Raw genomic sequence first — 16,543 nt, 5'->3', positions numbered from 1 at the left:
GGGTCGCAAAGAGTCGGACACGACTGAGCGACTGAACTGAATTGAACTGGCTCTTTGCATCAGGCGGCCGAAGTATTGGCGCTTTCATTTTCAGCATCAGTCCTTCCAGTGAATATCCAGGGTTGATTTCCTTCAGGATTGACTGGCTTGATCTCCTTGATATGCAAGGGACTCTCAAGAGTCTTCTCCAGTACCACAATTTAAAAGCATCAATTCTTTGGTGCTCAGCCTTCTCTTTGGTCCAATTCTTACATCTTTACATGACTTTGTTGGAAAAGTGATATCTCTGTGTTCTAATTCCTATCTAGGTCATCTGTTTAAATAGACCACATGAGTCACAGATTTCATGCATTCTCAGTCACAGCCAATTCTTTGCGACCCCATGGACTGTAGTCCGCCAGGCTCCTCTGTCCATGGGATTTCCCAGGCAAGAATACTGCAGTGAGCTGCCATTTTCTTCCATAAAATCAGATGCTACCCTTGGGTTGACCATGGACCCCTGGTCCATTCACCAGAGGCCAGGAGAAGTCAGACTGAGGGGTTGCATGGCCTGTGGATCTGTTATCTATGTGTGTGCTCACCCGCTCAGTCGTGTCCAACTCTACGGCCCCGTGGACTGTAGCCCTCCAGGCTCCTCTGTCCATGGGATTTTCCAGGCAAGAATGCTAGAGTGGTTGCCACTTCCTTCTCCAGAGGATCCTCCTGATCTAGGGATAGAATCCACACCTCTTGTGTCTCCTGTATTGGCAGACAATCCTTTACCATTGTGTCACCTGGGAAGCCTATATATATATATACATGAGAGAGAGAGAGAGGTATGCAAAGGGGTGTGATGAAGCAGTGTCTGTGCTACGTAATAGGGCTGGTTGGAGGAGTGGGCATAGAGGATTTGAGTCTTAAGTCTGAGGGGTGTGCAACCATGGAACGGCAGACAGAGCTGTCTAAGTGGTGATGAGGGGGCAATCAAGATTTCTGAATGGAGGACTTCTATGGCGGTGCAGTGGGTAAGACTCCTCACTCCCGCTGCAGGGGGGCATGGGTCCGACCCCAGGTCGCTGGTTGGGGAAGTTCCACGTGCTGCACGGTACACCAAAAACAAAGATTTCTGAATGGAGTCTGTACACAGACCCCGGGAGGGACCCTCGGGGCTGATCACTCCAGCAACTGTATCAAAACTCCGTGCTAGTCTCAGATGGGAAACCAGCTGGAAACAAGACAAAGACTTGAATTATGTTTGATCATCTCGTCTGAAGGGTGGAGGAATGTTGCGCCATCTCAGTTCTTTCCCCGGAAAGCTGGCACCGTGAAAGGAGTTGCCATACGAGCAAGGGCGCCAGCACTCTCAGTTATTAATTGGTGTGCGCCGCTTTAATTAAAACCATCATAGCTGATCACTCATTCCAGGGTGTGCTGCAGCAGCTGAAGAAACTGGAGGACACGATAAAGGGGAGAATAAACTCTGCTCTCTCCCAGTGTTTTCAGCTTTGCTTTCCCTTTCCCGTGTAGCGATTCCAGGGAAAGGTTAACTTAACCCTTCTGTCCTTGCCTCTGTCCCTAGGAAGTGAGCCTTATGTTGAGTGAGTGAGTATAGTAGAATAGGAGCTGTGAAATTCATACATGTGTATTTGGATGTTGGCTCTGTGACCATGGGCTAATATTTAACTTCTCTGATTCTCAAATTTTCATGTCTAAAAATGGGAATAATAATAATACTCACCGCAGGGATTCGGTGGAGGGTTAAATGAAAGAATCAAAATGAAGGGCCAGGTTTATAATTGTTGTTCAGTCGCTCGGCTGTACTCGACTATTTGTGACCCCATGGACTGCAGCACGCCAGGCTTCTCTGTCTTTCACTATCTCCCGGAATTTGCTCAGACTCAAGGTTTATAACAGGTGCTCAAGAAATAATAGTCCCCATCATCACCACCATCGTCTCATTCCTGCGTAGCATCTCCTTATCCATCAGCCCAGCTCAGCCACCACCTCCTCAGGGAGGGCTTCTCTGAGTCCCTCCTCCCTCTGTGTGTTCATTCCCATCACGTGACTGTATTTGAGTCTGCCATTTACTCAGGTGCCCAACTGGTGTACAAAGTTAAGCAACTGTTTTTTTAGGATTGAAATGAAACAGTATTTTTCTAGTACTTAGTATATTTTCAAATGGCTACCAAGTTAGGAGGACATAAACACTTATTAAATCATTTACATATAGTAACATAACAAACCAAATTATTAGGTGTTTTCCTTTGGCCTAAATATACTGTGAAAAAAATGACTGACTGTGAACCAAGAAAATTCATGAACTTCTGGTGTAGGAAAAATGATGATATTCAGAACTAGAGAAATAGTAATGCTTATTATTATTGTTATAATGTCGTCATTATAATAATACCATAATTACCAGCTAACAGTAACACTGCTACTATTTCCTAGGCATTATTCTAAGCATTTGGGTGTGCTTTAAGTAAGAAGGTCACATGTACTAACTCTTTTAATCCCATCAACAGCCCTAAAGTAAAGAATTTCTCTCTCCCACATTAGAGAGGAGGAAACTAAGACCTTAGAGGATGAGTAACTTGCTAAAGGTCACTGCATGGATGGATGCCTTAGCTGGGATTCAAATCAAGACATCCTGACTCCCCGCTCAGACTTAACCACCTTAACCACCATCAAGGCCACAGGGATGCAAAGAAAAGAGTTGAGATGCCTGGATGGCAGAATGCACAGATTTTAGGGACTGGAGACAGTAAGTGTTTGGGGATGTCCGTCAAGCCCACTTTCTTCAGGAATGCTCCCACCCAGACCCACCTGACTCAGGGGACTTTGGGAGACACGTGCAACTGTGGCCCCAACTCTGAGCCTTGCCCTTGAACATGTCCACAGGTTCCTGGAAACCTGCCAGGTGACCCGAATGAGGCCAAGCAGAGTCTCCTCTAAAGAATTAGGGGCTGAAGCACTTTGCTCTGTCTGTATCAATAAACTCAAGAAGATGGTTATCACCATAAGAATGACAGGATGCAAAAGTCAAGATTCACCTCCTCTTGCTTTTGAGGTAGAGGTTTCTCCCCTGGATGATTTTTTAATTGGGGGATAATTGCTTTACAATGTTGTGTTATTTCTGCCGTACACGAAGTGAATCAGCTCTATGGACATATATATCCCCTCACCATTGGACTTTCCCCCCACCACTGCCCCATCACACCCCTCTAGGTCATCACAGAGCACCAAACTGAACTCCTAAGCTGTACAGCGGCGTCCCGCTAGCTTCACACATCAGCTCAGCTCTGTTCGGTCGCTCAGTTGTGTCCGACTCTGCAACCCCATGGACTGTAGCACACCAGGCCTCCCTGTCCATCACCAGCTCCCAGGGCATACTCAAACTCATGTCCATTGAGTTGGTGATGCCATCCAACCATCTCATGCTCTGTCGTCCCCTTCTCCTCCTGCCTTCAATCTTTCCCAGCTTCAGGGTCCTTTCCAATGAGTCAGTTCTTCGCATGAGGTGGCCCAAGTATTGGAGCTTCAGTTTTACATATGGTAGTGTATATACGTGAATCCTCCCAGTCCCACCCTCCCAATTCATCCCACCCTCCCCGTCTACCACCCACGTCCATTCTCTAAGTCTGTGTCTCTAATTCTGGCCTGGAAATAGATTCACCTGTACCATTTTTCTAGATTCCACATATAGGCGTTAATATACAGTATTTGTTTTTCTGACATGCTTCACTCTGTACGACAGACTCTAGTTCCATCCATATCGCTCCTTGAGGTTGATTTGTTCAGTGGTTCTGCAGAGTTTGTGAGATCAGTGCTCTGCCAATAGTTTCTTTGAGTCAAACTTCCTAAATGTCTGGCCGTTGTAACAGGATATTTAACTAGAAGCCTGAACATAAATGTCATTAAACAAACCACTAAAAAGGGGGTGGGCAGTACCTCCATCACTGTGGTGTTGGCGGTCGTTGAGTCGCTCAGTCACGTCCAGGTCTTTTTGACCCTGTGGACTGTAGCCTGCCAGGCTCCTCTGTCCGTGGGATTATCCCGGCGAGACTACTGGAGTGGGTCGCCATTTCCTCCTCCAGGGGATCTTCTTGACCCAGGGATTGAACCCGCGTGTCTCCTGCCTTGCAGGCAGATTCTTTCCTGACTGAGCCAGCTGGGTGGCCATGCAAGTCGCTCAGAGTTAGGACTTAGGTTGGGTCATCTCCTCTTAGAAACGAGGCAGGTCTGCGGTGTTTGCATAAGCAAACAGTTCGGAAAGTTCTGCACTACCAGAGGTCAATTTACCCAGCAATTACGCTGCTGTCAGATTGTAAATACATATTTGCAAATTCCTCTACCATTGTTCACAAACCATGTAGGCCTGTTCCTGCAGGGCTGGTTATAGAATGTTAACGGGTCAACTCACCCGACATCTGCTTTCGAGGCTGGAGCCAGATTTGCACCGTTTCAACATTTACAGGCATAAAGCTGCACATTGAATGTCTTCCTCTGCCAGCTCTCAGAAAATCAGAGTTCAGCAGCAATGGACAGTGGCATGGCTAACTAAATGGATTCAGCGTGTGGGCACCGTATCTTCAGCTACAACACAGGACCCCCTCAGTCCCCGATCTGGTCCAGGATGGCTAACACCATAATTAAGGAAAGAAATCTCTGCTAACTCTAAAGCTTGACATATGATGATGCCCCTGTAAGAAGTAATGGATTTCAAGGCATGAGATTCAGAATATATGTCTCTCTGACTTCTTATTTGAGGGTTGTCCTTGAAATGAGTGTTTTTCTGCTATCCTATTAAGGCAGATAATCTGCCCTGATTGTCGGCCTCTCATATTCTCTCAGCTATTTTGGATCATGACCGTCAAACCCCACCAACACCCAAAGTCATCGTGTGCATGTCCCGGGAACCGTATGTGAAATGTCGGATCATTTTGAGTTCTAATTACTGGCAACACCTAAAGTTTGGGTGAATATCCATCCAAGCGTTTTCAAGTGTTATGGTGTATCATTCAGGCTATAGCTCCGCTGTAACAAAATGACCCCAATTACAGTCTCAGAAATGACAGAGTTTTCTTTTTCTCCCATGTAACAGTCCCACAGGAATAGCCCAGGATGGCGGGTTGCTTTGCTCCAGTCTTTCAGAGATCCAAGCTCTTACATCTTTTAGCTCTGACTTTCCTGCAGGAATTGTCTTATCTGTAAAGTCAAGGCTGGGTTGCAGATAAATCATGGAAAAGGCAATTGAGGGAGTTTGGTTTATCTCTTAAATTGAAATTGGAGATGACCAGCAAGAACGATTTCACATCCCATTGGCCTAAATTCAATTTCAGAGCTACATTTAACTGCACTGGAACTTAGTCAATGCTGGTTCTGCCTGGGGAGCTATGGGCTCAGCTTCAACTCTATAGCCAAGGAGAAGGAGGGTGTGTTCTGATGGCTGGTCAAGAGTTTCTGTCACATGTAACAGAGAGAGTGAGGTTGCCTCGTACAAACAAGATCAATGCCACATGGTCATACACTCAACAGATATTTTTAAAATATTGATTTTATTTATTTGGCTGTGCTGGGTCTTAGTTGCAGCATATAGGATCTAGTTCTCTGCCCAGGGACTGAACTCAGGCCCCCTGCTTTGGAAGCTCAGAGTCTTAGCCACTGGACCACTTTCCTTACACACGTAAGAAAAGTATTGTTACACAGATTGGGGGTGAAACTATGCAATAGTATAAACACATTTTTCTACTTTGGAAAGACTTGCTTTTTCAGACAGTAGAGGAAAACTGGGGAAAAGGCAAGGTTTTTTTACCTTCAAGTTGTAGTAAAAATATTCACACCTGTCAAATTCCAACAGCTGGTCGAATCATTGTTCCATGGCTAAGCCCACAAGAACACTGCTCAGAGAGTCATTTGGGTGTTGGTCTCATAAATCATAACTTGCTCAGAGCATGTTTTGGAGGCTTCAGGAAGGACTCTTCAGAGGGTGGAATCAAATCGCTGAGATTAAAGTCAACCTCAAAGGAGGGTTTTTCCCCCAAAACCACTAAGGCGATAAACACGGCACATCTTGCAGTCAGTCCCCGGATGCAGTATGTCACACCATGTTCAGGGTCCGTGTACTCAAAGCAGTGAATAATAACACGACGACCGCGGCGTGTCAGGTGACTCTGATGGTACACATGGGGACGCAGGAAGTATTCCAGAGGCACCAGGAACACGTTCTTAACTTCATCCGGGTTAGGTCTGGCCTCAAAGTCGGAGTCTATAAATCCTACAACTGGAGTTATCCACATATCCTTCTGAAAGCAGAACATGGAAGACTCTGAGATGTGAGAGATACCATTTAAAAAAAAAAAAAAAGTATGTCTAAACACATGCTGCTGCTGCATAAACTAAGCTCATAGGCCAAAGCAGTCCGTTACATAAAACTTCCTCTATAACTAAACGTTATGTCCCTTAAATGGAGGTGTGGGCTTCCCTGGCTCAGTGGTAAAGAATCCGCCTGCCAATGTAGACTGGAGACAGGAGACGTGGGTTTGATCCCTGGGTCGAGAAGGTCCCCTGGAGAAGGAAATGGCAACCTACTCCAGTATTCCTGCCTGGAGAATCTCATGGACAGAGGAGCCTAGGAGGCTACCTGGCGGGGAGATTTCTGTTTATGACCACCACTGTTCTGAAATGAACGCAGGGTGCTGTTAGATGAAAGATTCTACCTGGAGTCTGGCGGGGGAGGCCTGGGGTTTAGTGTAGGAGCTGATGGGGGCGGCATGACCTTGAACGAGAAAGGGAGCTGAAACGGGGAATTCCTGAAAGAAAGTGAGTGGGGAAATCCAGGGAGACACTGCGGGGCTGGGCTCCTTCAGGAGGACCAATATGCCTGTGGGAGGTCTTGAGGGAGGGCAGCTAAGGCACATTGATGAGCAGTGATGATTCAGGCGGTTGACCGAAGTAACGACGCAGTCAACATTTGGACCCGGAGAGGAGGAGGGGAGCGCGGGTTCCAGATGTCCCTTAGGTGGGACCCTCACTGTGCTCGGCCTGCCTGACAGCCTTTTCTGTCACGTGGTCCCCCCAAGTAGCCACTGAGATGAACGCTCAGATGCCAGGGGTTTCTTAAGGGAGAGCTCGAGGACAACAGGGTGAGGGTTGGAGCGGGGAAGCCAGGCAGGGATGCTGCGGGCAGCTCTGGGGTATAAAGTGCGTTGGTCTGTCCCAGGAGATGATGAGGGGGCTGGGCTTTCATGCCTGGCCTCTGCCTGGCCAGGAGTAAATCAAGACAGTGCTGACTCATGGGGGCAGGGTGCAGCTCCAGGAGCCTGAGGGCATGAGTACTGGGAGAGAACCAGAGTGTGTGTGTGTCTGTGTGTGTGTCAGAAACATAGCCTAAGAGGACTGTTAGCACATATATACAGAATCGAGAAAAGTGGCACTGATGAACGTACGTGCAGGAAGGGAATGGAGCCACAGACACAGAGAGCAGACTCGTGGACACAGAGGGGAAGCAGAGGGCGGGCGATGGCAGAAAGCCCCATCGCTGGTGCACACTCCCGTGTGTCAGAGAGACAGCTGGCAAGGAGCTGCGTGTAACACGCGGAGGCCGGCCTGGCGCTCCAGAGGGACGTGATCCATGTATAATTACCGCTTATTTGCATTGTTGTATGGCAGAAACCCACACTACACTATAAAGCAAATTTCCTCCAATTAAGAAATAAATTAAAAAAAAAAGCATCTGGACAGAGCCTGGAGCGCCGCTCACCGTGCATCCGTGGCTGCTCTCTCCACTCAAACCCCACAGCCTGTGGGCCCCTCGTCCAGAATCTATCAGCCTCCCCCAGGTTCTTCATAACAACCTGCTCCTGAAGAAGCTTTACCAATGGAAACTGGATCAGAAAAAAACTTGCTCATGGCCACACCCGGCTCCCACTTGGCAGAAGCCAGGATTCTACTCCAGGCCTGCTGCTCACACGCTGGAGTCGAGCGCTGAAGTTCTATCAAAATGCTGGTCACCAAATCTCCGAGCTGGCACACCAGCAAGTGGCTTGGAGACCACGGGGCAGCGTCCCCAGCTGTGGCTTGGGCCCTCCGGAGGTCTCAGGGCCACGCCTGTTAGGCAGGTGCCTGGGCAGGAACTTTGCATGGCCAGTGCCAGCCCTTGAATTGGCATGTCAAGTCTAAGGAAGTTAGTGTGGGAAAGAAAAAGAATCAAAGCCTCAAAGGGTGATCACGGTTTAAGACTGAATGTTCTAGATGGGGAGTCAGGCACGCTCAACAGGGTTCAAGCTTAGCAAAGTAAGAGAGACTGTGGAAACTTGTGGCTGAAACAGCAACTCTGCACATCCCATGTCTAAAAACACAGGTGTCTGAACTGGCAGGAAAACAGGTGGTATGTGGCAGACATCCCAGGACCCATAAGAGCCTGGATTTTGCCCATTCGCTGAGTCGAAATCCCACAGAGACTGGTTTCTGCTCTGGACATAGGATGAGCCAGGCTTAGGGCTCCTGGAAGAAGCTGCAGACTATTAGACACAGCCTCGGAAGTCAGGACACACCACTGAAATGTTACAGGAATCGGGCCTTCAGGAAGCCAAGAAAAGGATGGAGACTCGGAATTATGGGCCACACGTAGAGAAAAAGGAGAACTGTCCCTTGAGGCCTTTGCAGAGAGAAGCTCATACATGTATGATACAATGACATGTATGAAGGTTGGTTGGGGGCTGGAAGGCCTGGGAGGGTTAACACCAGAGATAGGGGAAAACCAGTGACACCCCCAAAACATCTCGAGGCATTGCCGTGTGTGTGTTCCCCAAGAGAGAAAATTACCCCCAGTCAAGAATTAGAATTCTGACTGAATCAGATTAGGCTTCTAGGCATTAAATAAATGGCATTTTCGAACCATATTTAAAAGATTTGCAAAGTCCAAAAAACAGAACGACCCTCACTGGCACTTCTAAATACTGTACATCTTTCTTGAAAGCCTTTCTTCATTCTAATTTCTCGGTGGTGTGATTGGCATTATAGCAGGATCAGGTCATTTGAACACACACACACCTGTGAGGACTGCTGTATACGATCCCCTTATGGGTGAACTCAGCAGCTCTAGGGACCTTGGAAATGGACTTACTCTCATTTAGGGAACTTATAACCATTACGTGTTTTGTCAAGAGAGTTCTAAAATAAATCTCTGAGACGTCCCAGGAGATTTGCAGTTATCCCCTGAAAAGGGCTTCCATTAGAAAACACAGAGGAAGTAAATGACACACGTCTTGTCTTAATCCCATGTTACTTTTCTGTCTCATTTCTTTCTCACTGAGGGCACATTTATGGAATGGCCTTTAGCTTCTTCCAAGCTAAATCTCCTGGGAGTGGTGACCTCTCTATTCTTAAAATGGACCCAATTAAGACAGATGTCAGCATCATTGATCATCACAAAGGGCAATCTGGCTTGCTAATTTTTAGGCATCAGTGGAATTCCTCCTTTGACATAAAAAGTCATATGAAAGCCCAATACTATTAAAAAAAAAATTATACCTATTCTGATAGGTGATGAGTGAAGTTCACCTCTGGGGTATTATTCTTCCCCCAAGCCCGTAACCTTAGCTCATCCAGGAGAACAGCATCAGATAAACCCAAATTGAGGAGCGTGCAAGAACACACCTGACCTGTGCCCCTCACAAGTGTCAAATCCATAAGAACAAGGGCAGTCTAAGAAACTGGCCCAGACGAGAGAATGAGGAGGCATGGCAAGCAAGAGCAACACGGTGTCCTGCGTGAGAGCCGGGGCAGAAAGGGGGACATCAGTAGAAAAACCAGTAAAAGGCAAGTAAAGCGTGGAGGTCAGGGACGGTAAAGTGCTGACACTGACTTCTTAGTTGTCACCAATGTACCACAGTGATGTCCGATGTCAGTAACTGGGGGACCTGAGCATGGCTACATGAGAACTCTCTGTGAAATCAGTAACCATTCTAAAATTACAAGTATATATGAAAAATTTTAGACCAGTCAAATAATTCTGTTATGCACCTTTAAATTTACCCTATTTACTCCTTCTGCCCTCCTCCAGGGGATCTTCCCGACGTGGGTTTGACCCCTGGGTTGGGAAAATCCCCTGGAGGAGGGCATGGCAACCCACTCCAGTATTCTGGCCTGGAGAATCCCACGGACAGAGGAGCCTGGCAGGCTGCAGTCCACGGGTCACCAAGAATCGGACACGACTGAAGTGCCTTAGCACGGCACGGCACTCCTACAGTCAGTCAGCATAAGAGACAGTGTTGTGATCAGCTCATGTGAAATAAGGTCCAGTTCTATCATTCCCAGGACCCCTTTTGTTGTTACGGTTGTTTGTTTCAAATATACTATCAAATCTGCTTCAAACCGAAATGCACTTACAAGTAGTGACTGTTTCTAAACAGCTTCCCTAGGTCTCAGGATATTGCTCAATCTTTGTGATATGGAGAAGCCTGGTTCCATGGTATGTGCAAAAATTAGTACCTTCAGTGGCCTCCGAGGGGCTAAAATTTGGTATGCAGCATGCTCAAGTATGTGTTATTTTTTTCAAGGGAATTCTCAAAAATAAACCCAAACTGGAGAAAACTGAATGTGAACTGAATGTCAACGAAAGAACACTGAGGCATCTACAGGGTTCCACAGCACCCAGTCTGAAAACCGCTGATGGCGTTCAGCCCTTTCATTTCTGGATGGGGAAGGAGGGGCCCAGTGGGGGCAAAGTCCACACATGAGCCAGTCTCTTGACTCTGTACCGCATGCTTGAGGGTCGTGGGGTCATGGGGTCCTGAAGATAGTCTATCTACTGCGAGCTCACGCGAGTCTAAGCAAGCCAGCTCCACCCCCAGCCTTACATCAAATGGCAGTGGCATCAGGCAGCAGACCACCTCCACTTGATGAGGACGCAGCCCCACTTCCTCCTGGGCTTCCCGGAGAGCCGTGGCCACGTCGTCCGCGTCCGTAGGTTCGCACTTACCTCCAGGAAAGCAGACCTCTCCGGGTGACCTTCTCAGCTGGATATGGAAGGGACAGAGCCGCCGTGTGGGATTCCAAGTTTGGAACCACTCACTCATTCAACAAGTATGTGCTGAATTTCTGTCTTGTGCCAGAGACCATTCCCATATTTGTGGCAACCAGTAGGGAATAAGACCAAAAAGAAGTTGTTCTTTTTTTTAAACTTGAGTCTTTTAAAAAAACTGAACTAGGAGAAACTACCCTCACTTCTGATTTTTCTCTCCTTGCCCTCCAAAGATAGCATACACACACACACACACACACACACACACACACACACACACAGATCTACACTGATGGAGAAAAAAGGCCGAACAAAAGGATAATGAAAAGCGCAGTGTTTTGAATGGATAATCTTTATCAAGTGCTTACTGGTCTGGGCACAATGCTTCAGATGGATTTCTTGTCAATGAGTCTGAACAGTTCTATAAGCAACTATTTTTTAAAATAGAGATGAAATGTCACTTCTTAAAAAACTTAAAAAAATATTGTTTAAATTGAAGTACAGTTGATTTACAATGTTGTGTTAGTTTCTGGTTTACAGCAAAGTGATCTGGATACACATACACACACTACACCTGGGGTGGGATTAATCTAAAACAGTGGCTCTTGGTGGGGGCAGTTTTACGTCCCCCATCCCTGCAAGACAGTAGGCAATATCTGGAGACATATGTGGTTGTCACAAACTGTGTGTGTTGTCTGTGTGTGTGTTACGGTCTCTAGTGGATACAGGCCAAGGATATTGTTAAACATCCCATAATGTATGGGGTAACTCTCAAAACAAAGAATTATCCAGCCCAAATGGCAATGGCTGGATAAAAAACCCTGGCATAAAAGATTTTAAATTACTTGCTAGCTCAATTGCTTATTTTACTTTCCAAAACTTCTCCGTAAAAAGCCACATGATTCTGTGGCTTCATGTACCCCTTGAACATCACAACTTTGAAAGCCCAGCTGAGAATCTGGAACCTCAAACTATGTGCTAGTGACCACATTTCAAATATCCTGAGACCTTAAGGTCAGGAACCTTTTCATCACTTACCTTCTCTGACCGGAGGGTGAACAACAGGTAAAGTTTCCCATCTTTAGCCAACAATGGTAGAAGGATCGAAAATTTGTTAGATGAACAGTGAGAATATTTGGTCCCAGAGTCATGCTTTTTTAAGCGGGCCTTAGCGTCATCGATCAAGCTGTTTCTAAAATGGAAACAAACCACATAGTTTAGTAACCAGAGTTATGATAAAAAGCTCCTAAACTGCATGATGTTTCTGCTTTGTTATGTGTCCTGGTATTTAGCATCTCTAGTCTCAGTGTGCTTTTTAATAATAGGACAGCAATAATAACACCCAAATCATGTGACCTTTGGTAAGACAAAATGAGGCAAAAACTACTAAGAACCCAGTTTAGTACCTGAGTTCACTTTAAAATCTAAATTAATTTTGAATGATGGTAAAATATTTTTTCAATTGTGCAATAGTTCAGTGCTGAAACCCACAGCTGGGCTTCCCTGGTGGCTCAGATGGTAAAGCGTCTGCCTGCAATGCGGGAGACCCGGTTCGATTCAATACTGAGGAAGACACATTTGCAGAGCAAGTTCATTGTTACCAAGGTTACACCACCGTAAGGTTAACGGCTTTCTCTTAACCTGGCCCTTACGTCACATTATCAAACCCTTGTCTTCAAATACCTTATAACACTGATTCCCAAACTTATGCAACAACAGAGTCACCCAGAGGGTGTGTTACAACACAGACTGCTGGGTCCACTTGTGACTTAGTAAAAATCCAAGTATTTAGGCTTTAACCACATATTGTTCTCTGAGTCCATAACCATGGGTTAAGGCAGTTTTGCGTAAGGGGCAAAAGCAGGTGTTTAAGGGAGCCAGACTGGTTTCACAATGTTAGGACTGACCTCTTTAAGCCCCCCTTTCCTGATGTGTGACATGTTGAGGATGTTTGTAAGGATTAAATGATACAGTTCTGTGGCTGCCGTTTAAATGTCTCAGTCCTCAGACGCATAGTTGCTTGCCAGAGACGTCTGCTATTTCTTGCCTCTTTCTAGGAGGTAGGATGCTCAGTAAGGTAGTTAGGAAACTGCAGTGGGTGCTGAAAATGCCCACATGGCCTGAAAAGAGTCTCAGGCACGCTGGCACTGGAGGCGACTCCAGAGCACATCCTAGGGCACGCAGGCAGGTGTCCAGAAAAGGAGACTAGAGCTCCCAGCCAGGAATGTGAGGGGCGGCTGCAAAGTGTGGTGCCCAGACCGACCAGAGGGACCGGCAGAAGCCACAGTCGCAAAACCGTCCACGTAAGGAGCTGGCGCTTGGAGTAGTCGCCAGGCGAACACCACTGTCGGTACATTCTGTACTACATTCTGGACATGGGCTCATCTCACCTTCTTTCCATGCTTTTCTCATTAAGGTGAAAACACGATCACGTTCCAGGCTCAGAGAGTTTGTGTAACTGAGGCTGGAAGTAGCCCGGGGACCTTGACCCGGGCGCTGCCTGGTGCGGGCTCGCTGTCCGACGGCTGAGGCTCGGCGAGCGGAAGAGGGAAGCCCTCGGGGGCCGTGCGCCCACCAAGCGTGCAAACCCGGCTCTGTCTTTGGCGGGGGAAGGCGCGAAGGCCCGGGGACCCTGCGAGCTGCCAAAGGAGGTGAGCGTCCGGAGCGTGGGGCTCCGGAAGGCGGGCAGGCGGGACCCGCAACAAGTAGCCAGAAGGCCCCGGCCACTCACGGCCCGCAACCTGTCCGGCCGCGCAGTGATCAAGGCAGGGCCAGGTCCGGCTCGGCGTGCCAGCGGTCGGCGAGGTCTTACCTGACTGGTTCCTGGGGAGGGCCGGGTCGCGACATCGCCCCGGGAAAGTTCGCTTCTTGCCAGCAACGCCTCCCAAGGAACTCTGCCGGACGAGCATGCGCAGAGCAGCTCCGGGCCTGGCGCGGGGAGAGAGGCGGGGCCCGGAGCCGGGGCGGGGCCTGGCTTAGGACGCAGGGCGGGACCGAGAGCGGCAGGCTGAAGATCGGGGCGGGGCGGGGCTAATGGGGCGGGGCGAGGCGTGGGGCGGGGCTAGTGGGGCTTAAGGCCCCGCCTTCCTGGTCACGCAGGGCTGCTTCCTGCTTTCCCTCAAAGGCAAGGGCTAAAGGAAGAATTCTGAAATTGACAATTGTTGAAAAGGGAGAGAATGCAGTGCTGGTGACTTGAGAGAGTTCTAACATTCGTACTCACCGTTGCTAGGAGGTCAAGTTGGTTCGATTTTTCTGAACAGCAGTCCGCACATGTTTACCCAGCACCTACTGTGTGCTGGATGCAGGCCCGACGGTGAGTGAACAGACAACACGGAGCTTACAGTCCAACAGGAGAGAGGGAGACAGAACTCAGACAATTACCTAGATGAAGCCCTTAGTCTCTGGGGAGCATGTGAGGGAGAAGCAAATCAGAGAAAGCTTCCCAGAGAGACTAGTATCCGAGCTGACCCGGAAAGCTGCTGTTCTTGAAGTGTCGTCCTGGGAGAAGCCGCGACCGTCCACATCAGCAGCGTCCGTGTGCTGTTAAAAATGGATAGACTCTCGGGTCCCACCCAGGAGATGCTGGATCGGACGGAAACTGGGTGTAGAGCACAGTGAGCTGTATTGTAAGGGAGTTCTGTTGCTCCGAGAGGGAGAAGGGCAGGGGGAGAGTTTCAGGAAGAAGAATGAATTTGTGCAAAGATCCCAGAAGTAGCTGAAGAAGACCAGTGAGAGGGAGCCTGGTTTGAGCTTACATTCAAGAGGTTAATTCAGAGACGGAAGGCTAAGGCTGACTTCTCCATCCTGCACAGGAGGTGCAATGCCCAAGACCCCCCAGAATTTCAGGACTCCATGACAAATGTTTTAATTTTCATTTCTTTTCTTTCGTTTTTTGCCACCTTGAAAGGCCTATGCAGCGAAAGCACCAAGTCCTAACTACTGGATTGCCAGGGAATTCCTTAACTTTAATTTCTTTCAAAAGAAGAAAATGAATATAATAAGAAGCAGTATATAATAATGAATTCTGCTTGGGTTATATTCATCTTTAACCAATGCAGTCCTAAAATAATATTCATTTTATTATTTAAAGGAGAAAGGTCCATAAAACCAAAATTACCTAGGGCCCATGAAAATTACAATGTAGCCCTGGTCGAGGGAGAATTGGGCCACAGTTTCCAAGACCTCCAAGACCACTGAGCTCAGCTGTTCACCTCGCCAGTTTGCCAAGGCTGGGAAAGCCCAAACCAAAAGGTTGATGGCATCCTAAGAATTGTTGGGAGCCAGTGTGAGGAACTCCGCCCGTGGCAAAGGTCATGAGGAAGGAAGCTTGGCATATGCAAAGGCGTGATCAAGCCTCAGGAAACCCCCTGTTCCCGAGCATCTACCCCCAAAACCAGAGTACTTTATGGGGAGCTCTCCCCCATAACCATTTCTCTCAGAGAAGGAGTTAACCTGCAGCTCCAGTTAATAAAAATTCTTGGGCGTGACAAGAGTGTTTCAACTTACGAACTCTGGAGGTTCTCTGGCCTGCCTGATCAGGCTCATCCGGCCGCATGTGATTGTTTACAGCCTCCCAACTGTGAGAGGCATGGGATGTTTTAAAACTTTCTAAATACAGACTCTTTTGAGAAGTTAGAAGATCATTAGTATAGTATAGTGGGTTGATTAGGAATTATATTGGTGAAGGGTTTTTTCATTTGTCCTGCCAATAATTACTGCTGATTCCCTGCCCTGGGTGTGACAAGGATGTCTCAGGTCAAACCTCTCTGCTGACAGACTAGCTTGTGTGACAACCTCTCAACCATAAACAGCACAGAGTTTGGAGTATTAGCATAGGGCTTTTTTCATTGATGAGTCAATGACTGCCATCAGGCCTCCATATCCTTAGGCACCTGGGAATATATTAATCAATGTATTTGGAATATAGAAAAGGAAATAAAGTGGTTTTTGATGTTAGCAATACTAGACTTTTTGAGTTAATGAATCTTCTCTTTTCTTATAGATCACTGTACTTTGTTATAAATCACTATAAATCACTGTGTCCTTGCTATGCAAAAATGTAACTTTATCACTATCTTAAAACAAAATAGATCTTAAGGGGAACATTGGTGAAGGGTTTACATTTGTTGAGCCAATATTTGCTGCTAAATCTCCATATTCCTGCCCTTATAATGAATATAACTAGCATACAGGAGAAATAAGTATTAGCCTTTAAGATTAATCACGTTAAACCATAGGTTAAGTAAATTCCTTTCTTGATTATAACTCGCTACACCCTCACCCTATAGGAATGCAACTTTATTTGGAGGGTGGCGCCTGATTTAAGAAAAAATCACCCCTGGAAAAATAAGTTTTCTGGTTAACTGTCCGGTATCAGAAAGGGCCATAAAATGTCAGCAGACCTCATGGCTAAAAGATGATGAAACTCATAAGACCTTTGTATAATTTTATATGAAGCACCTGATTGTGACAAGGGTCAGGTCTGCTGACCCCCGCGTGACTCTGTATTCATCCCTATGTATAACAAAAAGGTATATA

At 47.2% G+C, this 16,543-nt stretch overlaps 1 protein-coding gene across 2 annotated transcripts; it reads right to left on the bottom strand.

Annotated features, from left to right (window-relative positions):
* Window positions 2,472-13,932, bottom strand: NUDT7 (nudix hydrolase 7). 2 transcript variants are annotated; one of them, XM_018061741.1, is made up of 4 exons: window positions 13,818-13,932; window positions 12,044-12,197; window positions 10,842-11,000; window positions 2,472-6,284 (listed from the first exon to the last, which is right to left on the bottom strand). In XM_018061741.1, the coding sequence occupies exons 1-4, from the start codon at window positions 13,850-13,852 to the stop codon at window positions 5,916-5,918; spliced, it is 717 nt and encodes a 238-aa protein (XP_017917230.1). In that variant the 5' UTR covers window positions 13,853-13,932; the 3' UTR covers window positions 2,472-5,915. The 2 variants fall into 2 exon arrangements, with proteins under 2 accessions (XP_017917230.1, XP_005691874.2); XM_005691817.3 differs by lacking the exon at window positions 13,818-13,932 and adding an exon at window positions 13,396-13,776 and having other exon boundaries at window positions 5,513-6,284.

The sequence above is a fragment of the Capra hircus genome, chromosome 18 (assembly GCF_001704415.2).
Source record: "Capra hircus breed San Clemente chromosome 18, ASM170441v1, whole genome shotgun sequence".
In the NCBI taxonomy this organism is placed as follows: Eukaryota; Metazoa; Chordata; class Mammalia; order Artiodactyla; family Bovidae; genus Capra; species Capra hircus.
The sequence above is the reverse complement of the archived record's forward strand: the minus strand, read 5'-3'. Positions and strand labels throughout refer to the sequence as shown.